Raw genomic sequence first — 26,901 nt, 5'->3', positions numbered from 1 at the left:
ACCTGGTACACATGACTCAGTAAGGAGGGAGACGCTAATGGCATTGATGATAGAAAAAAATAACTAAAAATAAATATAAAAAAAATCCCCCCAAAATACAAACATTAATCACGGGTTTCAAGGACAGTTATCAATATTACAAGTGTCTGGAATGTTATCAGTGTTATCAGTGTGATAATCTCACCTCACTAACTTGCAGTATAAGGAGTGTTATCATCTGAGCACCCACCCCTCACCCCGCGCCGCCACACACACACACACACACACACACACACACACACACACACACACACACTATAGATATACAATAAACCTTGGCAATTGTGTCAAGGTTAATATTTACTGTTAGGAGAATAAAAAAATAATAATACCTTACCTGGCTCCTGATAAACACGACGTGATTGCTCGGTGATTCGTCCTTGTCGTCGATGCTCCTGGGAAAACAAAATAAATTTATCTCAATACCTACGAAATGACTACTAAAGGAATATATACAGTCGATACTCCTGGGGAAAAAAACATATCATACCGAGATATTCCTGTGAAAAAAAATCAAAATCAATTGTTTGTTTACATATGACGGGTTATTTTGACAGTGGATGATGGACGAGATGAATCACGACTCTTTTCCTCTGTTATCATTCTCACGCCACGTTCCTTTAATCATTCTTATCTCGTCTCTTTCTCTCAATTCTTCTCTCACTCTCTCTCTCTCTCCACCCCCCCCCCTGTCAGGTAAACTCCCAGGATATATCAGATTCGTCAGACAACACGCCCAAGGTTCCCCCCCTCACCACCACCCCGGCACACCTCCGCCAATATACACTGCCCCCACCTCACTTCCTCCTCACCTCTCCCTCACCCCCTCCCTCACCTCTAACATACACCTCACCACACTCCATTACTACCCCCTCCACATCTCCCTACCTACTCCTCACTCCCTACCCTCTACTCCCCTCCATCCCACCTCATCTCTTCCCCATAACCTTCCTCCCTTCCTACTCCCCATCACCCCCTCTCCCCTCACCCCCCACCCCTTCATCCGTCTTCAAATACCCCTACTCCAACAAGGTCCACCAATGGCCTCCAGGGTACAGGGCTCTACCTCTAATTATCCACTTGGCTCACACCCTCAATCTACTTCTGTCTATTTCAATGTCAGTTATCTCCTTCTGTCTCTTCTTTCCTTTAAATCAACCTGTCTCTGTCTCTGTCAACTATACCACACTATATAAGGGTCAAATTATACTAAATTAGTGACCATATGTACAATGTTATAGAGATATATGATGGTGGTGTATATATATATATATTTAATTGGTTGGGTTGGGTCAGGTTAGGTCAGGTTATGTTAGTATATATTTCCAAATACCTTTAATAATAAAATGGTGTAATTATATATGTAAATACAGACATAATACGCACATATGTCTGAATACCTAAACTTACATTCACATACATAGATATACTAAAGTTTCACACAGAGACTAATTACATACACACACACACACACATACACACTATACAGGGAGAGGTGGGGGAGACGTGGCCAGCAATACACAGTGTACATTAGTTAGGTATGTCAGAGATGCTAGTTAACACACAATGACTCCTGTATCATACGTCTGTCTCTCTCTCTCTTCTTGTCTGTTTCCCTCTCTGTGGTGGAGGAGGAGGACGAAGAAGGAAGAAGAGGAGGAGGAAGAGGAGGAGGAGGAAGAAGAGAGGAGGAGGAGGAGGAAGAGGAGGAGGACGAAGAAGGAAGAAGAGAGGAGGAAGAGGAGGAGGAGGAAGCCTGGTAACAGCAGAAGATAAGACACGCAACATCATTCTTAACAGATGAGTCAGAGATCACCGTCCCTATCACAAGCACTGAAGGGGGCGGCAAAGGGTGGCAGGGGTGGCAGAGAGTAGCAGGGGGGTGGCAAAGGTGGTGGGTGGCAGGGATGAGGGCATGATGTCAGTAGTACGTCATTCCCTTTCCTCACACACACACACACGGTAATAATAACAATAATAATAATAATAATAATAATAATATTAATAATAATAATAATAATTATAATAATAATAATAATAATAATAATAATAATAATAATAATTCTAATAATACTAATAATAATATTAATAATAATAATAATAGTAATAAAATAATAACAATAATAATGATAATAATAATAATAATAATAATAATAATAATAATAATAATAATAATAATAATAATAATAATAATAATAATAATAATAATAATAAAAATATAATAGAAATAAAATAATAATAATAATAATAATAATAATAATAATAATAATAATAATAATAATAATAATAATAATAATAATAATAATAATAATAACAATAATAATAATAAAAATAATAATAACAATAATAACAATAATAATAATAATAACAATAATAATAATAATAATAATAATAATAATAATAATAATGATAATATTAAATAATAATGATTCAATTAAACTTAGATACAACAATAAATTAACACTGAGAGACTACCTTAACTAGACACTTTCACTTAGCACCAGTTAGGAGACAAAATTAATGGATAAGCCCACATCAATATCCTGTTCTGTAATCTACAATAATTAATGTAAGTACAGGTGCAATTTTGTAACTATATTTAGATGTTATTCTTTATACACGGTGGGCGGGTGGGTGGGGTGGCGGGTGGTAAGCAGTGGGTGGGTGGGTGGGTGGGTGACGTCACTAGTATGTAATTTTCCTCACCCTTCCTCCCTCTCTCCCTCACTGCTCTCCTCTCCGTTCACATCCGCCGTGTTATGTTTCAGTAAGCAGGTGGGCGGTGGGTGGTATGCAGTGGGTGGTGGAATGTTGAGGGTGTGTTGGAGTGAGTGAATCAGCGAGTGGGTGGTGGGTTAGTCATGGGTTGGTGGGTGGTTAGTCATGGGTGGGTGGGTGGTTAGTCATGAGTGGGTGGTTGTTTAGTCATGGGTGGGTGGTTAGTCAGTCATGGGTGGGTGGTTGTTTAGTCATGGGTGGGTGGTTGTTTAGTCATGGGTTTAGGGTGGTTGTTTAGTCATGGGTGGGTGGTTGTTTAGTCATGGGTGGGTGGTTGTTTAGTCATGGGTGGGTGGGTGGTTAGTCATGGGTGAGTGGTTGTTTAGTCATGAGTGGGTGGTTGGTTAGTCATGGGTGGGTACTAGGCGCCCTCTTCTGCCCATACCTGCTGTTTCCTGCCCACTTCCGCTCACTCTTGCCCACCCCTTCCTCCCTGGCCGTTTGGTATCGTCACCTCACCTCCGTCGATACCTTAAGTCGTCTTATGCCTGCGACCCACTTAACCCAACCTAACCTAACCAATCACCTCCAAGAACAAGAATCAACTACACTAACCACCCAATCACCAAACAACCCCGATGAAGAATCTTAACAAGGTGATTCATCTAATGCGAACCACGGTCGAAATTCCAGACTGTTATGGAGACCGTCTGACGTCTCTCACCCTCCCCCCCCATGAGTCAGTCGGTCGTGCTGTGGGTGGGGAGGGGACCTTGAACACCGGGAGATGGGGGATGGGGCAAGGTGTAAAGAAAGGGTGTTGGTGAAGGAGTGAGATGGTGAGGGGAGAATGAGGGGTGGGGAAGGGGAGTGAGATGAGAGAGAGAGAGAGAGGTGAGAGTAGAGGGGTGAGGAGGAAGGGGTGGAGGGAAGGGTCGAAGGTCAGGTAAGGGGTGGAGTTAAGGGGGGATGAGGAAGGGCAGTGGTCCCCTCCCCCACCCCGTCAGTCAGGAGTCATCTTACATCTACTTGCATATGTATGTATGTATTTATGTACCTGCATGTATGTATGTATGTATGTATGTATGTATGTATGCATGTATGTATGTATGTATATCCACATATCCTCCCCCCCTCTCTCTTCATCTTAGTTTCTTCTTGTTTTCTCTGTTTTTTCCTCTCTACCCTGACCTAACCTGACCTACCCTGACCTAACCTGACCTAACCTAACCTGTATCACTGGGGCACATTTAACCAAACACCTGGGACATCAGCGTGAGAGGGGGGTGGAGAAGAGAAGAGAAGAGAAAGGAGGGAAACGGAAGGGAAGAAACGGAAGAGAAGAGAAGAGAATCAACATCAAAGGAGTCCCTCAGGAGGAGACCATAGTGCCGCGTCTGATCATGATGTGTTCCGGGTGGCCACAGGGATAGTTAATAGCTCCCAAGCACAAGGTAACCACAAGCTAGACCAAACCTTCCTCACAACAGATCACGTGTGTCGTATGTGTCCAGTCAAGCCTCCATATAACGGACGTCTCTCGCATATAACGGACATCTCGATATAACGAATTTATCTTTTCCCCTTAAGATTAATTACCATCCTAACTCCTTCCCCCTCACTCTCCCCCTTCCTTCCATTCTTCCCTCTCTTTCCCCCTCACTCTCCCCCTTCCTTCCATTCTTCCCTCTTTCCCCTCCTCCCCTTCCTTCCATTCTTCCTCTCTTCCCCTCCTCTCCCCTTCCTTCATTCTTCCCTCTCTTTCCCCTCCTCTCCCTTCCTTCCATTCTTCCCTCTCTACCCCTCACTCTCCCCTTCCTTCCCATTCTTCCTCTCCTTCCCCCTCCTCTCCCCTTCTTCCATTCTTCCCTCTCTTCCCCCTCACTCTCCCCCTTCCTTCCAAGGTTTCCCCCTCTCTTCCCCTCCTCTCCCCTTCCTTCCATTCTTCCCTCTCCTTCCCGCTCACTCTCCCCCTTCCTTCATTCTTCCTCTCTTCCCCTCACTCTCCCCCTTCCTTCCATTCTTCCCTCTCCTTCCCCCCTCCACTCTCCCCCTTCCTTCCATTCTTCCCTCTCTTTTCCCCCCTCCTCTCCCCCTTCCTTCCATTCTTCCCTCTCCATCCCCTCACTCTCCCCCTTCCTTCCATTCTTCCCTCTCCTTTTCCCCCCTCCTCTCCCCAGCCTTCCTTCCCATTCTTCCCTCTCTTTCCCCCCTCTCTCCCCTTCCTTCCATTCTTCCTCTCTTCCCCTCAACTCTCCCCCCTTCACTTCCATTCCTTCCTCTCTGCTTCCCCCCTCCTCTCCCCCTTCCTTCCATTCTTCCCTCTCTTCCCCTCCTCTCCCCCTTCATCCATTCCTTCCTCTCCTTCCCCTCACTCTCCCCTTCCTTCTAATTCTTCCCCTCTCCTTCCCCCTCCTCTCCCCCTTCCTTCCATTCTTCCCTCTCTTTTCCCCTCCACTCTCCCCTTCCTTCCATTCTTCCCTCTCTTCCCTCACTTTCCCCCTTCCTTCCATTCTTCCCTCTCCCTTCCCCCTCACTCTCCCCCTTCCTTCCATTCTTCCCTCTCTTTCCCCCTCACTCTCCCCTTCCTTCCATTCTTCCCTCTCTTTCCCCCTCACTCTCCCCTTCCTTCCATTCTTCCCTCTCTTTCCCCCTCACTCTCCCCTTCCGACATTCCTGGTCTAATATTGGCACCTCAACCACTGTGGCTCGACCTTCTGGGAGGGGGGAGGGGAGGGGTGAGGGGAGGGGGAGAGGTGAGGGGGAGAGGGAGAGGTGAGAGGGGTGGAGGGAAGAGGGGAGGAGGTCGACGCGGATGTTGCTCGAGAGGGTTCAAATACTTACTGGGGAGAGGGGAGAGTGAGGGGAGGGAGAGGGAAGGGAGGGGAGGAAAGGAAGAAAAGTGAAAGAGGAGGGGGAGCTTATGGTATTAGGTATTACTTCAAGGGTGAGCTATAATATTAGGTGTTACTTCAAGGGTGAGCTATAGTATTAGGTGTTACTTCAAGGGTGAGCTATAGTATTAGGTGTTACTTCAAGGGTGAGCTATAGTATTAGGTGTTACTTCAAGGGGTGAGCTATGGTATTAGGTGTTAAGGGTGAGCACTTCAGGGTGAGGGTGATAGTATGAGCTATGGTATTAGGTGTTACTTCAAGGGTGAGCTATGGTATTAGGTGTTACTTCAAGGGTGAGCTATAGTATTAGGTGTTACTTCAAGGGTGAGCTATAGTATTAGGTTTTACTTCAAGGGTGAGCTATGGTATTAGGTGTTACTTCAAGGGTGAGCTATAGTATTAGGTGTTACTTCAAGGGTGAGCTATAGTATTAGGTGTTACTTCAAGGGTGAGCTATGGTATTAGGTGTTACTTCAAGGGTGAGCTATTAGGTGTTACTTCAAGGGTGAGCTATAGTATTAGGTTTTACTTCAAGGGTGAGCTATAGTATTAGGTGTTACTTCAAGGGTGAGCTATAGTATTAGGTGTTACTTCAAGGGTGAGCTATGGTATTAGGTTTTACTTCAAGGGTGAGCTATAGTATTAGGTGTTACTTCAAGGGTGAGCTATGGTATTAGGTTTTACTTCAAGGGTGAGCTATGGTATTAGGTGTTACTTCAAGGGTGAGCTATGGTATTAGGTGTTGCTTCAAGGGTGAGCTATAGTATTAGGTTTTACTTCAAGGGTGAGCTATGGTATTAGGTGTTACTTCAAGGGTGAGCTATGAGCTATAGTATTAGGTGTTACTTCAAGGGTGAGCTATAGTATTAGGTGTTACTTCAAGGGTGAGCTTATGAGTATTAGGTGTTACTTCAAGGGTGAGCTACTTCAAGGGTGAGCTATAGTACAGTATTAGGTTTTACTTCAAGGGTGAGCTATGGTATTAGGTGTTACTTTTCAAGTGTGTTGTGTTGCAGGTAATAAGTGTAATGTGTTCAGCGCTCAGGTGTCTGTTCATTGGAGAGGACAAGCTGGACCTTCAACTCACCTGTACGACAAGTGCTACTCGAGCTGGCACGTCAACAACTCTCTCACACACCACATCGTGAGCGTCTCCTCCTCGGCCGAGTTTGGTATACAACGTCTTGCAAAATACGCCGTCAGTGGTTTCTTCTGCAACGCCACCAACTACTTTTGCTTCACCTCCGGACATGATTTTAATTCCTGGTGGAGGGCCGACCTGGGCCAGCCACTTCGAGTGTCCTCCATCTTGGTTCAGACGAGGCGGGATAACTTCACTGAGTCACTGTTCCTCGGCGTCACTGTCTATCTGGGTAACTCAAGTAACTATGTGGATAACCCAGTATTCGACGTCTTCCCAGGGTCAGCTCCGCCCTGGGGGATGTTGGTGACCTTCAAGCCCTCCCAGCCTGTGACGGGTCGCTACCTCCTCTTACACGCCCCCAACTGCCAATTCTTGACCATCTGTGACGTGCAGTTACTAGGATAAGATAGTGAAGCTCCTGGAGGTTATAACTTATAGTCTAACCTAAGATACCTAACTTAACCTAACCTGACCTATCCCAACCTGCCCTAACCTAACCTGACCTATCCCAACCTGCCCTAACCTAACCTGACCTATACCAACCTGCCCTAACCTAACCTGACCTATACCAACCTGCCCTAACCTAACCTGATCTATCCTAACCTGCCCTAACCTAACCTATCCTAACCTGCCCTAACCTAACCTGACTTAACCTAACTAATTTTACTGGCCTTGATGTATGGGTAAGCGTATTAATGTACAGTACACCTAAACCTTATCGTTATCACATTCCTCTATCTCTCTTTAGGTGTCAGCGTTCTCAGATAAAAAATAAATCTTCACAGGTGTTAGATTGCCAGATGTTGTGTGGTTATAATCTGTGGTCAGGTCAGGTCAGGTCAAGAGGTCACAGGGGAATTCCACAGGTGAATTTTTTTCTCGTTTAAATAAATGTCTTACTAGTTAGCATTCTGTTCCCTGCACTGTCTATGTACATCTTTCTCACTGTGTATGTACATTGTACAGTATTTATATAATAATAATAATAATAATAATAATAATTAACGGTTTATTGAAAGAGCTTGGCAGCCAGAAGGCTGAAAATATACAGTTACATATTTGGGGAATGGGTTACGAATTACAAATAATATACAAGTAACATAAGTGATACAAATAAGACATATAGTAACTAGAGGGGAAAAGCTCAAACTACAGTTCATTTCAACATAGTGACAGTGCAAGGAGTAGTGTTTACTGGGAGTGAATACACTGATTTATTATAAGTTATTGATAATTTTTACAATGGTTGGGACTGGGCTGTTCTTATAGCGATCAGTTCGTGCACGTATGGGCTGGATGCGGTTGTGGTGTCGAACAGCAATTCTCGGACTAGGGATCTCAGGTGGTAGTAGGAGCCGGTGTCGGGATGGTGTAGAAGCTTCTTACCAAATTTGCAGATGAGGTCGTGGTGATGGTCAGTGAGAGTCGAAAGGGTCAGTGTGTTGAGCGCTTCTTGATATGTGGAGTAGGAAGGGGAGAGAATAATCTTGCATGCCCTCTTTTGTATGAGCCTCCGAGGGACTTGAGTCGGCGGAGGAGGTGGAGACGGAAACTGGAGGATTTGATAACTTCACTGACGTGTGGTTTCCAATTTAGTTTGTTGTCTATGGTGACGCCGAGGAGCTTCGTGGAATCTACAACCTGGAGTGTGTTCGGACCTAGAGTAATGGAAGGAGGTGGGACAATGTCGGAGGAGAGGTTGATGTGCATAACCATGGTCTTGGTATGGTTGATGGTGACATGGTTGTTGGTGGCCCAGTTTTGGAGACTGTTCAATAAATCCTGAAGGGCGGTATAGTTGGGAGCAGAATTGTTGACGCTGATCCCAATGGTGGAGTCGTCGACATATTTCCAGCGAGCAGGGGTTTCTCTTTGGGCATCATTGATGAGCATAAGGAAGCAGAGTGGTCCCATCTTGGTGCCTTGGGGGACGCCACAGGTGAGTGACTGAAAGGTGGAGACAGCCCCTCGGAAGCATACAGCTTGGCGTCGGTCACTGAAGAAGTCTGTAAGCCATGGTATAAGACTTCTCCGAAGCCCGAGGTCAATAGCTTTGTTGATGATTATATTGTGGTCGACTAGGTCGAACGCTTTAGTGAAATCAATGAAGGCGACAGCTACAGACGTTTTTCGTTTCTCGAGATGGCGGTATATGTAATCGAGAAAGCTGACAAGACAGTGAGTGGTGGAGGAAGTTTTCATGTTGCCAAATTGCTGAGGGTCTACGACTCCTGCAATATCAGCATAAGCCCAGTCGAACACAAAACTTTCACAGATTAGGCTGGGTATTGGGGTGATTGCAATAGGTCGTAGCTGATTTAAGGATTGTGGGCTGGTTGACTTGGGCACTGGTGATACATAAGAGGTCTTCCAGTCAGCTGGGCATCTGGCTTGACTGAGAGAAGCATTGATGATGGAGCATAGGGGTTTAGCAAGCTCCGGGGAGAACTCCTTGAAGAGTTTCATTGGTAAGTCAATGGGGGTGGTAGAGCGTTTTAATTTTAGTTTGTCCAGGCGTTTTGCTACTTCAAATTCTTCTACTAAGTCAGTGGGAAGGGGGGCTGGTAGGTAAGCAGGGAGAGTGGTTGTGTCAAGCCGGGGGAGCGTCTGGCATATAGTAGCGAAATGGTTGTTTGTTTGCTCAGCTGCGTCAACATTAGTGAGATGGCTAAGGAAGGGGAGGGGGTGTGTCTTATTGTTTAGTCCACAGAGTTCTTTAAGCTTACCATACCATTGACTGATGTTGGTCTGCTTCAGGTGTTGTAATTTGGTTGGGTAGTGGGACTTCTTTGCAGTGCGTATTTCGCGGATGACTCGGTTGCGAAGGGACCTGTAGCGGATGTGGTCATTGAGATGAAAGGCTCTGTCTCTCTGTTGCATAAGTCTTTTGATCCGAGGTGTGATCCAGGGCAAGTCAGCTGGGTGAGATCTGACGGACTTCTCGGGGAAGAAGTGGTGGTGAGCTTCCGTGGTGGTGTTGGTATAATTTATCCATTTGGTTTCCACGTCATCCACGCTAAGTACTTCAGTCCAGGGATGGTGAACTATCCACTGCCCGAAGAGGCGCACTGCAGAGTCAGTAATCGGCCTGTAGGTCTTGATGTAGGGTCTCTGTACTTGAGTGGGAGTGGCAGCTGGGGACCAGAGCACTGATAAGTGTGTGCTACACCCGATAGGAGGCATTGGTTGAGGTGGTTGGTACTGGTCCGCTAAGTCAGTTAAGATAAGGTCAAGGGTATTTTGACCGTGTGTGGGGAAGGTCACAACTTGTGATAGTGATAGCTGGTCCTGGATATCAGTGGTGTCAATTTCATTAAAATCCCCACATAATACTAACTTGGCACATGGGTATGTATACCTGCAGTAACTATGTATATCGTTTATATACCTGTACTATATACATTGTCTACCTGCTCTCTCTATATATATTCTGAATCAATGTGAACTTATATGACGATTTTACTGAATCTATCTAAATTATATAAACATGTATAATAAGACAAATGAGATATATTAATAATATAAATAAAGATAATAATGATGGTGATTATATTATATATTATATGAAAATGATTCATGAAGCATAAGGGTGATTTTGCCATAGAGATTACGTGAGGATTTAACTTTATGAGAAAATTTCTGGTGGTTGATGGCAACTTTGTTTAGGAGGATATTTTAAAGTTTAAAACCAAATAAAATAAACAAGAACGCCAGTCACCCCTGAGACACCGTGGCGTGAGGTTAACACGTCCTAGTTCTGTGTTTAATTGGTAAGTTATGTGTATTTCTCCCATTTGTTCATGCCAGTGTGTGTGTGTGATTATAGTTCCTGATATACAGTATATCTACATTATAAGAAGTAATATTTATAAGAAAGCCGTGGATCTAGACAATTGACCATCCACTCTACCTATGACGCCACACACTACCTACGGAAAATAGACGAATAAAAAACACCAAAGAAATACGCAACCTTGATAATTAAATAAAACGATAATAAACCACAAACGCAGGAGAGACTTATTAAGAAATTAAGAAATTATCATGAGTATAAAATAGATTGATAAAATATTCAATGACAGAGAACGTGACTTGGTGATGGTGGTGGTTTTAATGTAAAGTTGAGAGTCATTTAGATGGTCATGTTCCACGGTGGCTGGGATTGGGGTGGGTAAAATTATCCTGAATATTAAAGTTCTAAAGTGTACTATGTGACTGACGTGAAGATTGGACACCCTAGTTTATTCCCTGTGACGATAAAAACGTCCTAGTATGGTTAGGTTAGGTTAGCCATTCTCCTCGCTAGATGGTAGTGTTCTCACGCTTGTTGGAAATTCTATTATTCTTACTAATTGCGTTAATTAATTCTTACACATGTTTTATTTCCTTCATACATGTTTATTGTAATATGTGAGCTAATATATTATTCAAGTTTGTTTTTATTACTTTTATTGTTTGTTCCGAGTTATGTTGATGTTTACGTCTATAGAGTGTGGTAGTGTAGTCATGTCCAGCCAGGGGAGAGGAGGTGCGCACTACTTTGTTCTGGTCCACCCGTGCATTATCGCCTTCATCGGTTCAGGCCTCGTCATGATGGCGGTGAGTCAAGACACCTGTAGTTAGCTAGTTGTACAGTCACTCACAGAGGTCCGGTCGCCTCCCCTGTTGTTACACGAGCTCCGAGATTCAGATTAGCGAACCTGAAGTAGTAAACACTAATGTATTTTTCTGTCCATAAATGCTTCGGATTCACGAGTCTCTAATCTCGAGGTTCGTGGTTCAGGAGGAGAGGCGACACAGGACTTTTGTGAGCGACTGAACCTCACTTACATACCTGACGTTATATTTGGTAACTGAAGACAATTTAACACAGTCTACCTGAAAACAGTCTGCCGCACCATATCCTCGTGTACCGAAGGCCTAATATTCAATGTCTTGTATAAATAAGTGTTAATTGTTGTGTGTATTGTACCTTCAGCTGACGTGGAAGTGTCCAGAAGTCTTTAAGAATGAGCACCTCGGGTTACTGGGTCAGTTTCTTCACTGGCTGGGTACTGAGCACAACACCTTCATGATGCTCGTGTAAGTTCCTTCTTAAGTAAATTTGTTCTTATACAAATTGTACTTATAATTTGTGCCTTTAAATGTATTGAATGACTAACTCCTTCACCATTTGTGTTTTGTTTTTACATTCTCATATTTTTTTACAGATTTACACCAGTTATGACAATCCACGTGATGGAGGCAGTGGTGGCAGTGTACCTGTGTGGGACACTGGGCCTCACTCCCCCCACCACTGTTCTCTGGGTCGCTCAGATCTTAGTGGTCGGCATATTATCACTAAGGTTTCTCATCTGGCCTTTACGAGACGTACAAAATGATGCCAAAACAACAAAACGTGAATAGATGGTAAGGTAGAGGACATTACTCAGTCGAGTGTTCATACTTGCCCGCCCCAGCTTGTATGACGATTTAAATGAATAAATATCTATCTATATAACAGTCTATCTATAAATCTATCGATCAAACGACAACACTGAACCAGGTAATTGTACCTTAAAGCACAGAGTGACACCAGCAAACTGTCGAGGAAGTTTAAATAAAAATATAAAATCAAATAAAGTAGCAACACTGGACGAGCTGGACACCGAGTGAGGTAAGGATACAAATATTACATCTACAAGTTGTGGCCATAAATTAGGTCAAACCAGCAGTAAAGAGTTTGTTTAGTGTAGATTATAAAACATAAAGTATCAAATAAATTATCATTGTTACTCATACAACCCAACAAAAAGTGTCCCTTGAGGGATAATCGGGGTTTGGACATCATTCTTGCAGCCACTCAAATCATCACCGTCCATAAGTCATAGTCGACATTCTACAAGTCATCGTCCTCAAGTCATCGTGCACAGGTCATCACTTAACAAAGGCTAAAACTGTCATTTAAACGCTAAATAATATTTCTAAATAACCCTTATTAATATTTGACCCAAGTTTTATGTACTGTAAATAACCTACAATGGCAAATTCAAATTAAAGAAAAATGTTTTAGTTATCACTCCATATGTTACAATTTTCTTTCAATTTTCACCCTAACTTAATTAAAATTAGTATCAGCGTGTTTTATTTAAATCTGACCTTCATTTCTGGTGCAAATTAGCGTTTTGGGGGCAAAACATAATTTTTTTATTTATAACAGAAACTGCTAATTTACAACAAAAAATCTAACATTTTTTTGGAGCTAACCTACTCCTGTGGTGGACGGTACGCTTATGGCTATAGACAACAGAATTTCCGTCTTTTCTTAGAAGTAAATAATTTCCACACGTAGGACACAGTCTTGATGTTGGTAAGACACCGTCATCTTGAAATATTTGGATTGCTTCACTGTTGTTCTCATAAACTCGCTGAATACCAGGTAAATTAGGGAAAGAACACTTTTCGCGTGTCATCACCAGCCTTAAAAATTCGAAGTTCACGGTGGACGGCTGCTTCACAGTGTGCCACATTTTTAAATAGGAATCATCGTACTGGAACTTCAAATTTATCGTTTTTCGGTAGAATTATGGTGTGTTATTATTAAATAATTTTTTTAGTTATTGCACTCCCAAGCATCATCATTACGTGTACCTCGGGTTATTTATTGAAAACTTCCCATTATAATTTTCTTCATGTAATGAGGGATCCTCCTCTCACACATTGCACTATTTGAACACAGACATAAGATTCTCTGATCACTGTACCTGTCGTGGGTGTATGTCACGTGAGGATACGAGCTGTATTAAGTTCATACCGACGCATACAAGATATTTCCTTTCAAGTATAGTTTCTGGGTCACTTCCAACACCTCACATAGTTCTGATACATTTATTCTTTTTCCAGACCATTGTTCTCATGTATTTTCATATGATATCTGTGGAAGTTATGTTCGCTACACTCTCACAGACGTAAATAGTATGACGTTCAAACCCTGATCCACACTTAGTCCTACAGTACACTAGTCCGGCTCAACTGGACTTTAACATTCATCTTATGCATACCCTGAGTTCTCCTTAATGCTATGAATACATACAATTAATATGATATAACTATACCTGGGTACAATACAACACATGGTCTAGTAACATTGAGTAGGTGAGTTGTCCTTTATCAATGTTTCCCGTTTTCTGAGGTTCTACAAGCGCGGTGGATTTGAATGTTATATAGCATAATATGAATTAAATGGGGTTTTTAGGAATGACAATGATGTGCACAGTACATAATCAGGTATATATTTACCAATTTTATTTTGCAGAGTCAAAACTAGGGCATGCAATGAAAATCATATAAGATTGCACTGTAATTAAAGAAACAAAATTTATTTACAGGAAAAAAGAATACAGTAAATGCCATTCTATAAGAGTAAGCAGTAACTTACATAAAACTCAAATCATTCTTAAATGTGCCAACTCTTTAAGATTAATAACTCAGTAAGACCACACTAAAACATATATTTTCAGTGATCACCATTAGCCCTCTACTTCAAGAACCTCATCTGTCAAGTTGTGAAAAAATTGTGCGTGATTAGATATACCTGCAAGCATATCTTAAAAAAATATCTTCAGAGGGCAAAAATTTGACTCATGACCCTGAACGTTTGAGGCACTCAGATGAGAAAAGAGCTCCATTTACAGTTTAAGTTTTTAAACTATTTCTTTCTTTGGTTTTGAAGAGAATAATTTTGCTGAATACTCTTTCACATTCAACCCAAAATTATCGTACAAACCGTACGATAATAGAAAATGTTATCGTACATCGTGACGAAGATGAATTTATCTTTTACTTTTTTTTACTTTTATCCTCTTCGCCACTGATCGGCTTGTTAGCCGCTTGGGCGATCGGTCACGTCTCTTTTAATTTATATTCTTCACCAAAAGATCGGCTCGCTAGCCGCCCGGGCGATCGGTCACGTCTCTGTCACGCACTGTTGGCAAATACTGGGCATGCACCGGCTCCTGAATGTACCTGAACCTGCTCCAGTGTTGGTCAAGTCTTCTCTTGAAAGAGCTCACACTCGGTGCCGTCACAACACTCTCTGGTAGATTGTTCCAAGAGTTTACAACCCTCACTCCGAAAAAGTTTGCCCTCACGGTTTTCTGGACTTGCGGCTTCTTCAATCTTGAGCTGTGACCCCTTGTGGGGCGAGCGTCCGCCAGCTCCAAGTAAGGACACTCAACTGAGTAGTGCCCCCCTGAGATGCTTATACACCTCAACTAGGTCCCCCCTTGCCCATCTGTAGTATAAGCTAGGCAAGTTCAGGCGCTCCAATCTCTCAGGGTAGCTGAGGTGCCGAAGTGCAGGCACCAGTCTGGTGGCCCTCCTTTGAACATTTTCAACCAACTGACAATCCCTAGCATATTTCGGGGACCAGATGAGGTGACAGTACTCCAGATGGGGAAGCACTTCACTCCTGAAGATCGTCACGAGGGACGGACCGTCTAGATATCTGAACGACCTTCTTATAAGACCCAATAATTTATTTGCCTGATTTACCTTCTTCTTACAATGGCCCGAGAACTTCAGCTCATTGTCAACATACACACCTAGGTCCTTCTCACATACAGTCTCAATTAGTGCATTTTCTTCATCCCGTTGGGACATATGATACGCCTCCTTACCGTTGGTACGCCCCAGGTGCATCCTCTTACACTTCGTGACATTGAATCTCAGCAGCCATTTCTTCGACCATTCCTGGAGCCCACAGAGGTCCTTCTGCAGCTCTTCACAGTCCGCTTGGTTCTTAATTTCCCGAAATAACTTGCCATCATCGGCAAACATTTGTATGGAGGAGTGTACAACGTCAGGCATGTCATTTATGAAACAAACAAAAACAGCGGGCCCAATACACTGCCCTGTGGTACCCCACTTGTTACAGGTGCAGATGACGATTTCGTGCCATTAATCACCACACACTGCTTGCGGTCATGTAGAAAGTCTTCTATCCACGCTAGGACATTTCCCCGAATTCCGTACCCTTCCAGTTTGATTTTCAGCCTTTCGTGGGGTACACTGTCGAAAGCCTTGGCAAAATCTAGGTAAATATTGTCGATATTACCACCCCGTTCTAGAATATGGGTCCAAATATCCAATACCTTGAGCAATTGTGTTAAGCAAGAGCGCCCGGCATAAAACCGTGTTGGCAATCTTTTACAAGGTTGTTTCGTAGTAGATGTTCCATCGCTGCATCTCTGATAATACTCTCAAGTACTTTACATATTATGCTGGTCAGGCTCACCGGTCTATAGTTGTTCGTGGAGTGACTATCGCCCTTCTTGAAGATAGGACTCACATAAGCCACTTTCCATTCACTGGGGACCATTTGTTCATCCAGGCATTTACAAAACAGGAGCTTCAGGGGCTCTGCAAGCTCGTTGCACAGCTCTCATACATGCAAGTAAATCACTGTAGGTGCGCGTGATCTAGTTATATGCTGATAACCACAAGGAAAGAAGAAAACACGAAGTTCCCAAGCGCTTTCGTGTAATTGAAGATGTGAATTACACGAAAGCGCTTGGGAACTTCGTGTTTTCTTCTTTCCTTGTGGTTATCATACATGTATGATAATTATCATACATGTGACAACTCTGCTGCTTCAATATGATTGGCCAGCCAATTCAAATGCTATGATACCTGAAGGTCATGTCATTTCATGTCGCGAAGAGGAGGAGACAAGTGACTGGCAACATGGCGGGTACAGAAATTTACTCCTAGAAATTTTGTGAAATGTTCCGTTAATATTGATTTGCACAAGAAATGATATGAAGTCGTATGTTTTATTTTTTTTTGTAGCTGTAATATTGAAAATTGAAATCTTGCGGACAGCCAATGGACGAATATTAACATAAAATATTATAGTTCCATAATATTTTTTTTGATAATAGAAAATAAGGGAGAAAGGGAACACGGTGTTCTTACTTTCACTTCTAGCGAGAATAAATGTCCCTCATTCATTACTGTACAGAGAGACATAAATAAAGCCAATTATGCCAAACTGAAATTACCCTAAGATCTTAATGTTACATAAAGAATATTTATCTCAATTATATATATTTTATTAGACCGGTTTATATATCTAGCAGTATTATTTATCTTTTCTGAAATACGAAAAAGAATTTAAATCACCAACATACTGTAGTTTACGTAACTATTAAATACAATTTCAACCTTTATATATATCTTCAATAGTTTAATAAAACCATTAAATATATATAAAATTATATATTTAAATAAGAGAACTGTGCGTTAGATACATGAATAATGAAAAAAAAAGTTATCACCATTAAATTAGTTTCTTTAGGTTGTTTGTGGTGTTTAGGAGGACAGCTGATCACTCCTCACAACTCAGACCAAATTTCCCATTCAAGTTTTATCTCTCCCCTTACCATGTGATAAACAATCAGGTAAGGTCCTAAAACGTATATTAAAACCACTAATTAAACCTGAATTAATTTTAAAACTAGAATAAAGTTACGTAGTTGTAGATGAGATACGAATGGTGACTTGTTGTGCTTGTATAATAATTGACCTTTTTGAGTGAATACATAATTATTTATTTGTATATTGAGGGATTAAATAAGTATATGATGTGAAAGAGTGTGTTTTGGGGGTATTATTTAGCGAGGGAGATGAGTTATGTATAATGGGTTAGTGTTATGTTGTTTACGTGTATATTAAGGTCAAGTTCTTTCTGGGTTTGTGTTATTTGACCTGTTCTTGATATAGTTTGATCTTATTTAACCTATTTTTGACATATTTTGACCTTATTTGACCTGTTTTATATAGTTTGACCTTATTTCACCTGTTTTTTTTATAATTTGACCTTATTTGACCAGTTCTTGATATAGTTTAGCCTTATTTGACCTGTCCTGTCCCCTAAAATATTAAAATTACCCAAACTAACCTAGCCAAAGGTAATTCTAACCAACCTAACCAATTTTAATATATTTTAACCTAACCCAAATAAAACCAAATCTAACCTAATAATCTTGTGGTCATTTTTGGTTAGGTTAGGTTCTTAACAATGAAAATATAGTGTTAGTGGATTATTTATATTATTTTCTTTTATAATTTATCTCTATAATCAGTCGCTTGAATGTCATTTTTATTTGAATTTTTTTTACCCAAATTAATTTTTAGCTGTGTAATTTATTTATTTGTTGCTTGTGTTTACTTTGTTATTTTTAGTTATATTTATAATTGAATGTTACTCTGGGTAGCTTCAGATGACCGATTAAATGTCGAAAAAGTCTGAATTACTAATACAGTCGAGTAACACTTGAAATGTTGGATACTGTACAAGAATAAAGGACTATTTCTTAAGCAGTTTTAGTGGATATATATATTTTTTTTTACATAGATCATTCTGTTCATTGTCATCCTCGCTGCAATGTTCAGTTACTTGGTGATGGCAGTGTGACAAGGAAGCTAAGTCCAGAATATGTCTTCAAAAGCAATACTCAATCTGCTTAATCAGCGCACATGGCTTGATTGATTAATACACCAAGGCAGTCAGTTTGAACCTGTGGTCTATTCACCCTGGATATATCATCTGTCGTACCGTATTAAAAAAAAATCAGCAAAATATCCCTCACAGACATCTGGCAGAAGAATTACAGTCTGGTGATGGCCTCATGACTTAGCGTTCCGTCAGCTCTTCTACTGTTATATATATCGTCTGTGTTGTGTACAAACTGATTCAAGTGAAATACAAAGAAAGGAGGTGGGAGATGTTATACTGGCAGATAGTAGCATTCATTCCTGTGTGTTATATGTCAGGTTTGGTAAAATGATTATAAACTTGTTGCTTAATGTTGTTGTTGTTGTAGAATATTTCCTTTTGTTTTGAAGGAAATGGCCTGCAGTGCTGATGGCTTACCCACAAGTGAGGCCCTCAGTCTCTTGCATGAGGACATCTCCATCGCTTTGGATGAATATCAGAAGACAGAAGCTGAAAAGTAAGTGTAGAAAAGATTATTAATTAATTTTGAAATACAGTATTAACCTGTGGGGCATATTGGAGTCTGTACTTTCTTGTAAATGAGGCGTATAGACTAACCAGGGCGTATGTGCGAATATCTCAACTCGGTTCAATTATTCGGGCTGTACTGCATGTTTTCTGCCCTTGGTTTCTTATGGGATTGTACCACGCTGGAGGTGTATCCACATTGCCTGACAATGATGCTATGGACTGACACAGAAAATGGGAAATTGAGCAACCCAGTGATGTGCCCTTGCTATTGTAAACACCTCATATGTTTGGTGATACTGTATTATGTTTTATATTTCAGGAACAAAGGTTTTGGACCAAAGAGTGTTCTGTATGAAGCCTTCCACCACAAGAGTAGTCTCTCTGTGTTTCATTGGACATCAGTGATAGCGTTGATCGTTGAAGGCATCGTGCTGCTGGTGGCCTTCGCTGCATGTAATGACCCCAGGTGTGTACAGTATGGGTCCATAAAATACAACAGGCATATGAAGTTACCTTTGATTCTTTCTGTGCTATATATTGACCTGAGAATGTGGACTGGTGTAATATTCTCCATACATAGGTAAAAATATATGACCTTATGATTTGGTATGAGTGTAAATACAAGCAAACATACAGTAGCAGTAAAGCAACCATTTGTTGACAGATAGGATAACTACTCTGATGTCCTTAATAATTTTTCCATTAGAGAATTTAAGATGAATTTTGTTCTGTTTAGATTTACAGATGATGTAATATGTTTATTATTATTATCAGGTACCAGCATCTTCCTGCCGAGTCCTTCTTCATTTTCTTAGCAGTAATTCTTAACGTGTACTTGGTGTGGTGGGACACTCAGCTGAGGCACAAAGAGGTCCCAAGACTCACACACAACGTCTTAAAGGATCTTAAAGGTAAAGCATTGTGACTTACGGTAACGTTTTTTATTAATATCCGAACATTGTCTGTGAATTTTAAAACTGTTCTTTATTTAGTTACCCACAAAAGTACCGTCAGTGTGTGTGTTGTTTCATACTAGGACCTTGACACTACTCTCCTGCAACTTTCTACACTTATCATTACACCACTACCCACCACTGTTCTCTCCTAACTACAGTATTTGAGGTTTCTTTGTCACTTACTCTTGCTTGTTTCCGTTGGTGTCATGCGTGCCATTTTTTTTTTTCAGAATACCACGGCAATGTGTTGTGGTCTGCCGAGAACTATCCTCACCTCCACTCCCCCCTCTCCCCCTGCATCACCCTCCAGTGGACTCGTCGCGATGGTAACACAGTCAACCTCCCTTGGTCTCTCCTGGTGCGTGGGGATATTATACTCATGAAACCTGGACAGAAAGTTCCTGCTAGATGTAGGCCCATGCAGGTAAGTAGTATAATTTTTATTTATTCCTAACATTTACTGGTACTACAGTATATGCACAAGTGATGCAACCCTGGTGCCTAAGGTCCGTAATTGCCTTGGATAATGAGGAGTATCTATTGAAATATATGTGGTGAAAGTTGCTGGCTGAGAAAGCATCTCCCCTTATTCAAATTAATTCTTATGGGGGAAAATTGCCCCAATATTCACAATTTCGTTATTTTCAATGACTTTTAGGAATGCCTCCCTTGCGATAACTGGGGTATTCCTGGTACAGTATGCACGTGACACAGTACAGCCGGGCAGTCACCCAGCTGACCCAATGCCTTAATACATATGTTCACTTCCCACACATACACACACATGCTCTTAATTTTTTTTTTTTTTAGTTTTATAATTTCTTTATTTCTAAGCCACATTAGAGTATTGTAATGATTTCTTTTCTTCTCAAACAAGCACAGAGAAGCGATAAACATACTGAGATAAGGGAGAAGGATGGTTTGTTGATCCTTTATATAATGTACTTTAAACCTTTGTTATCAAACCACTATAAAACTATTTAAAATTCAGATACTGCACCATGTGGCAACAATGGTACATATTCTGTTACGAGTAATACTATTAGAAATGTCGTTTGACAATAAATTGACGATACGTATTTAGATAGCCAAGCAACTTATGAATTACACTGGTGTCAATATACATTACTGGACCCTCGATAAAGAATGATATTAGGTTCCTGAAACCTCAATTAGTTGTGAATCATTCTTTACTGAACTTCTTATGGGAAAGAGGGCTAGGGTCTGAACATCGCAAAGATTGACTTTTTTAACTATAGTACGTATGCCTATTTTCATCCACGATGGCGTCACAGCAGTAGAGTACTGCATTCACAAGAGTACTGTACTGTACATAACATAAAATATGGTAAGAAATGATTTATTGAGAATCGTGCATGTCGTATTCTCTTTACCACCGATCAACAACTAACCATCACCATCTCCCTACTGTACACCCATCTTATGATGTCAAACAACAAGCATGGAATTATTGTGATCCTAATACTACTCATAATAAAATCACTGGTACTGTACTTCCCAAGGTAAAACTACTTTGTTCAGCAGCACACCTCCATACATTATTTGTTACTTATGGCATTATAAATTTTATGATTTGACAGATAAGGATGGGTGTTTTATTCATATTTTATTTTGCGTTATTAACAAGGTTCTGAGTTATGAATAAATCAACTTATGAACAGGTCCTGAAATGTAACCCGTTCATTATTCAGGGGCCCCTGTACAGTATACAGATTCATCCAAGGCAAACACTTGGATGGATGCCAATATGCAGAAATTAAAAGCAATATAACATTTACGAGACAAAAACTTATCATATTTTCTACAAGATCTGGAGAAAAAATATAACTTAAGTGTACATCTATTATCTATACTGTAATTCAAAATTTATATTTCTTTAATATTGTATACCATCAGCTTCAACTACAGTATTACCCCGCCTAACGCGGTTTCACTTAACGCGTTTTATCATATACGCGGTGCCTCGCCAGAGCTGAACTTTCACTTAACACGGATTTTTTCCACATATACGCGGTGAGTGTCCGGCTCGAGACGCTATTTTTAGATTTGCCCCACCCTGCCTGACTGCCTGTTTTAGCTCATAAAATTCATACAAATTACCCGGCCAGAATATAATTTACATTGCTGGAATTCTTATAATTTGGTGATCATTTTGAATATAAACATCATATTTTTGCATTAGACATACAAATTTTAGATAAAAATTTTTCTCAAATTAACTATGTTATCTTTTGTGCAAAATATATGACATTTATATTCAAAATATTCCTGGTCTTACAAGGAATCCAGCAATGTCAATTATATTATCCTAACTTTAGTTTGAGGTATTATTTATTAAAATTTAGTGGTTATCCCACACATCTCCTTGGGACGGTTGGTGGGGGGTGGGGGGGAGGGAGGGACCGACCGACCATCTGTTACCCTGTGAAGAATTATTTTTTTTTTATTAACTGAAGATATTTGTTTTAGCTCATAAAATTCATACAAATTATCCGGTCTGAATATAATTTACATTGCTGGAATTCTTATAATTTGATGATCATTTTGAATATAAACATCATATTTTTGCATTAGACATACAAATTTTAGATAAAAATTTTTCTCAAATTAACTATGTTATCTTTTGTGCAAAATATATGACATTTATATTCAAAATATTCCTGGTCTTACAAGGAATCCAGCAATGTCAATTATATTATCCTAACTTTAATCTGAGGTATTATTTAATACTAAATGTTAAAAACCCTGGAAGGGAGGATTGGTGGGGGGTGGGGGGGAGGGTTGGGACTGACCGCGCGGTTGGAAGAGGGGGGTAGGCAAGGTGGGGTACTTTGATTGACAGATAGTGTTGTGAAGATTATTTTTTTTTTATTAACTGAAGATATTTGTTTTAGCTCATAAAATTCATACAAATTACCCGGTCAGAATATAATTTACATTGCTGGAATTCTTATAATTTGGTGATCATTTTGAATATAAACATCATATATTTTTCATTAAACATACAAATTTTAGATAAAAATTTTTCTCTAGGTAACTATGTTATCTTTTGTGCAAAATATATGACATTTATATTCAAAATATTCCTGGTCTTACAAGGAATCCAGCAATGTCAATTGTATTATCCTAACTTTAGTTTGAGGTATTATTTATTAAAATTTAGTGGTTTTCCCCCAAAAATTTCTCTGAGAGGGAAGAGCCAGCGAGTGTAGTGTGAGAGAGGGAGGGAGTTGAGTCCAATATTTGAATGGACATTAACTTGGCGACTGTATTTCTCTTAAGTATTAATTGTGTGCATGTACCATCATAAAATTAAGATGTTATTTTTACTACAACATAGGTATGTGCCTTCAAAAAGTGGAGTTTGGGGGTCAGGCCGGTTTCTATTGGAATTAATCCCATATGTTCTGTTGTTCACTTAACGCGGATTTCACTTAACGCGGGACCCTCTGGGTTCAATTGACCGCGTTAAGTGGGGTACAACTGTACAAAGAAAATTATATAAAGTTAAATTTACCTGTACATGTGGTTTCTTCTCCAACACTTTCTATGAAGATATTTCATTCCATCCATCAATGGGTCCCAGCTTTCATAATGTGTGAGAAGTGAGACAGCAATAAAAGATGTCATCATGGGAATTGCACCAATATAAATTAGCAGTGAATACTTGATGCCCTTGAGCCAGATGTCCACAAACATTGTCAAGGGAATAGTTAAGCTCAAAGATAAAGTAGCCATCAATGATGAAGTAAGGAAGCATCCCCTGCAAAATAAAACACCTTCAATTCCCAAGTAATTCCAATGTAGGTCAAACAATTATAGAAGGTGTTAACTAAGAAGACAATTCAAAAAAAAAAGAATCTTTACTGCACAAATTTTTTCTTGCATTATCAGCTAAGAGAGGAATGTATGATATTCTCTGAAACACTTCAATTTAGAAACAAATTCAGACTTTATTTCAAGAAATAAAGTATAAAGGTAAGCACCTATTTGGTACATCCTTTTTCTCTTTTATGATACAGTGGCTACAATCAAGAACATATACACACACACACTGTTCGCTTTTGTCACTCATCCTCTAAACCGCTAAGACACATGCATTGTGCGATATTGTTCCCTTCCACAACAATGCTCAAAGACATCCTTCTACATTTTCCCTGTCACTTTACACAATCTAGCATCCTCAAACCACAGAGTCCATTCTCAAAAAGTACTTGATGCCATACTGTCTAGTCAGGCTCAAGATGATTATAAACTAACCTAAGGTATCATATTGTTTCACACAGAGTAAGTACAGATACTTCTTTTAGCTACTGTACCTATAGTTTTTTATTTTCCTTTTTTATGATGGTTTTTCAATAATCATAATCTATGGTTTAAACATATGGGAGATAATGGCCGGAATCAACATTTCAAAGAGGTCATGGTCATCAGTGCCCAACCATAAAAATTCTGGACATATTAATCAAATTTCATAAATGAGATTGACAATATCAATACTTTGTTATAAATGGTTTAATTGATAAAGCATTACTAACCAAAGCCAAAGAAGTTCAGACAGGACAGTTCCTACTAAGCCATTAACAGACATGTAGAACAGGTGTTGCAGATTTGGCAACTGAAATGTCTCCCATCCAAAAACATCCAACAGGGGGAACCCGGGCCACAGAATGATGGTATTGAAAAAGCCCACAAATCCTGGAGAAAAAAAAATATTAATAAGAAAACAAATTAAAAAGACCAATACATTCAACCTATCTATCTACAGTACCTACACCAACTGTGCCACAAATTTTGTTTTATTTCAAGAAGTTAAAATCATTACACTTTAATAATTCACACCCGAACAACTGAAGGCAATAAATTTGTACAGAATAAAGCAAAATTATCTCTCCCTGAAAAATAAGAATCCTCTCTTTGTGTTAGTGTTGTGTTCTGACAGTTTAACGGTGTGAATTCCCATGAAGAAATAAATACAATGCCTGCCAAGTAACTGAAGTATGGCATATGAATACGATGTGACAGTTAGAAATTCAATGACAACACAATTGTATTAGCTTATGACTACCTGGTAAATGTAATAGGAGAGTGGTTAAGTTATCATTTCATATTACTGTACAGCTATATTGCTAAAGTATTACCTTCAAGAACTATAAAAACATTGACCAGATCATGATGGATCAGGGAGTTGATCATTCTTTGAACTGGGTCGACTCCTCTGATTTGCTCTTTGAGGAGATGCTGATATTACATAATGATGTCTTCTAGTCCATTTCAAACCATTATTGTCCAGAGGTGGCAAAGAAAATTACAGTACGAGATGACTCTCGTTGGAATGACTCCTCTATAAGTTCACTTTGTATGGATCGTAGAAGTGCTGAATGAGAGAAGCACAGGCAGTGAACAGACCGTACTAGATCAGAGTACATAATATGACTGTGCGTACGGCTGTTGTTTGTTCAGTGTGGGCACACAACGCTGAATATTGTATACTACAGAAGTCAAATGGCCTCATGTGGCAGTGACCAGAAAAAAATATATACAGTTATGAATGGGCTGTTGGGCCAAAGGTCTGGAATTACTATGCTTTGTTCCACTTCAAATGGTCAGCTTGCCTCAGATTTTTCCTGAGGTTTTTATGACAAAGATATCATGTGACCTTGATTGTGTTTCTTTAGATGAGAAATTTTCAGTTATTTTTAACCAAGTTACACAATAGAACTCACTCTTTCATCATTTTGTCTTACAGAGGTGAACAACATTCTGCACTATATCAAGGATTTGAAGAAGACTTTGTTGTCGTGATCTTACAAATGTATTAAGGTATCACTCTCTTATGAACATACTGCAGACTTTATTTGTAGAATCATATATATGTGATTTTCAGAGGGTAATTTTGTGTGATCTGAAAAACAGGCTTTATTACATCCACTTCTGGTCTTGATACTGAAAATATGTAAAATTATAGTCATCCAGTCTCGAGTCTCATTTTCATCAGAGATCATACTATGCTGGATTAGTTACTTTCTCTGTTAGAGAGAAGCAAGTGATCCATCTGGTCCAGTCAGCCTATAGGTTGCATCATTCAACTGAAACTGCCTATGTTGAATTCATAATGATTTGGTAATAAACACTTGCACAGAAAAGTCCTCCCTCCTGGCCCTACTGGATCTCTCTGCAGCATGGCTTCAGGATCTTTGGTCATTCAGTGTCCATGATGATGCATTCTCACTGTTTGAGTCTTATCTGTCAGAGTGATCTCAATGTGTGATAGTTGGTGGAACCGTTTCAGACCCGGTCCCTTTGCAGTTTGTCGTCTCACAGGGATCAGTTTTGGGACCACTTCTGTTTACAGTCCATACCAGTAGTTTTGTAATTTTGCTGGATGTGTAGGTTACTAGTGTGCCCTGAAGAATGCTGTGATGGCTAGGGAAACACTGAGTAACACTGAGTCCGTTTATTGTGGATGAGAGAAATACAAGTGGTGACCAGCGTGTGCCAAGCACGGCTCACACAGTCAGACTGAAGCTGCCTTGCCATATGGCAGCCTCGGGGCAATGTTGCCACATAACACGTGCAGTGTTGCCACGTGATTATATATATAAATGCTACTCGGCACAGTAGCTTATGTACAGGGTTGCTACTTGGCACAGTAGCTTATGTACAGGGTTGCTACTCGGCACAGTAGCTTATATACATAACCTACAGGATGTTCATGGTGTTGCCTTACTATTTCTATGCCAATGATACACAGCTTTATGTCCAAATGATAAATGTCAAGGATATTGAGAGATATTGAAATTCTTGATGTCTGATATTAAAAAATGGATGGCTAGACGAAAACCTAAGATGAATGATGGCAACACCGAGATTATCGTCATCCAAGGAAATAGGAGGGGTTACAGCACAGATGATTTTGGCTCTTTAAACTTTGGAGAAGTACAACTCAATCCTGTCAATTCTGCTCATAATCTTGGAATGTATACTTTGACTCAAAACTGAATTTTAGAGTCTATCTCGATTAACCCTTTAGAGGGCAGCCCCACACTTAGGTACTATATTCATTTTATTTTTACTTTTATCCTCTTTGCTACTGATTGGCTCATTAGCAGCTTGGGCAG

General features: G+C 40.2%; 2 protein-coding genes across 2 annotated transcripts; both read left to right on the top strand.

The window, feature by feature from the left end:
• The first annotated feature begins 10,482 nt into the window (after positions 1–10,482).
• LOC121863021 lies at positions 10,483–12,293 on the top strand. Its single transcript, XM_042361477.1, has 4 exons — positions 10,483–10,566; positions 11,286–11,395; positions 11,775–11,878; positions 12,007–12,293. Exons 2-4 carry the CDS (start codon positions 11,303–11,305, stop codon positions 12,200–12,202), a joined length of 393 nt encoding a protein of 130 aa, XP_042217411.1. The 5' UTR covers positions 10,483–10,566; positions 11,286–11,302; the 3' UTR covers positions 12,203–12,293.
• A 4,920-nt stretch (positions 12,294–17,213) lies between these two features.
• On the top strand, positions 17,214–25,755 carry LOC121863020 (transmembrane protein 94-like). Its single transcript, XM_042361476.1, has 6 exons — positions 17,214–17,235; positions 18,683–18,789; positions 19,123–19,269; positions 19,578–19,714; positions 19,990–20,183; positions 25,530–25,755. The coding sequence occupies exons 2-6, from the start codon at positions 18,686–18,688 to the stop codon at positions 25,533–25,535; spliced, it is 588 nt and encodes a 195-aa protein (XP_042217410.1). The 5' UTR covers positions 17,214–17,235; positions 18,683–18,685; the 3' UTR covers positions 25,536–25,755.
• Positions 25,756–26,901: the final 1,146 nt, after the last annotated feature.

The sequence above is a fragment of the Homarus americanus genome, unplaced genomic scaffold (genome assembly GCF_018991925.1).
Source record: "Homarus americanus isolate GMGI-L3 unplaced genomic scaffold, GMGI_Hamer_2.0 scaffold55901, whole genome shotgun sequence".
NCBI lineage: Eukaryota > Metazoa > Arthropoda > Malacostraca > Decapoda > Nephropidae > Homarus > Homarus americanus.
The sequence above is the reverse complement of the archived record's forward strand: the minus strand, read 5'-3'. Positions and strand labels throughout refer to the sequence as shown.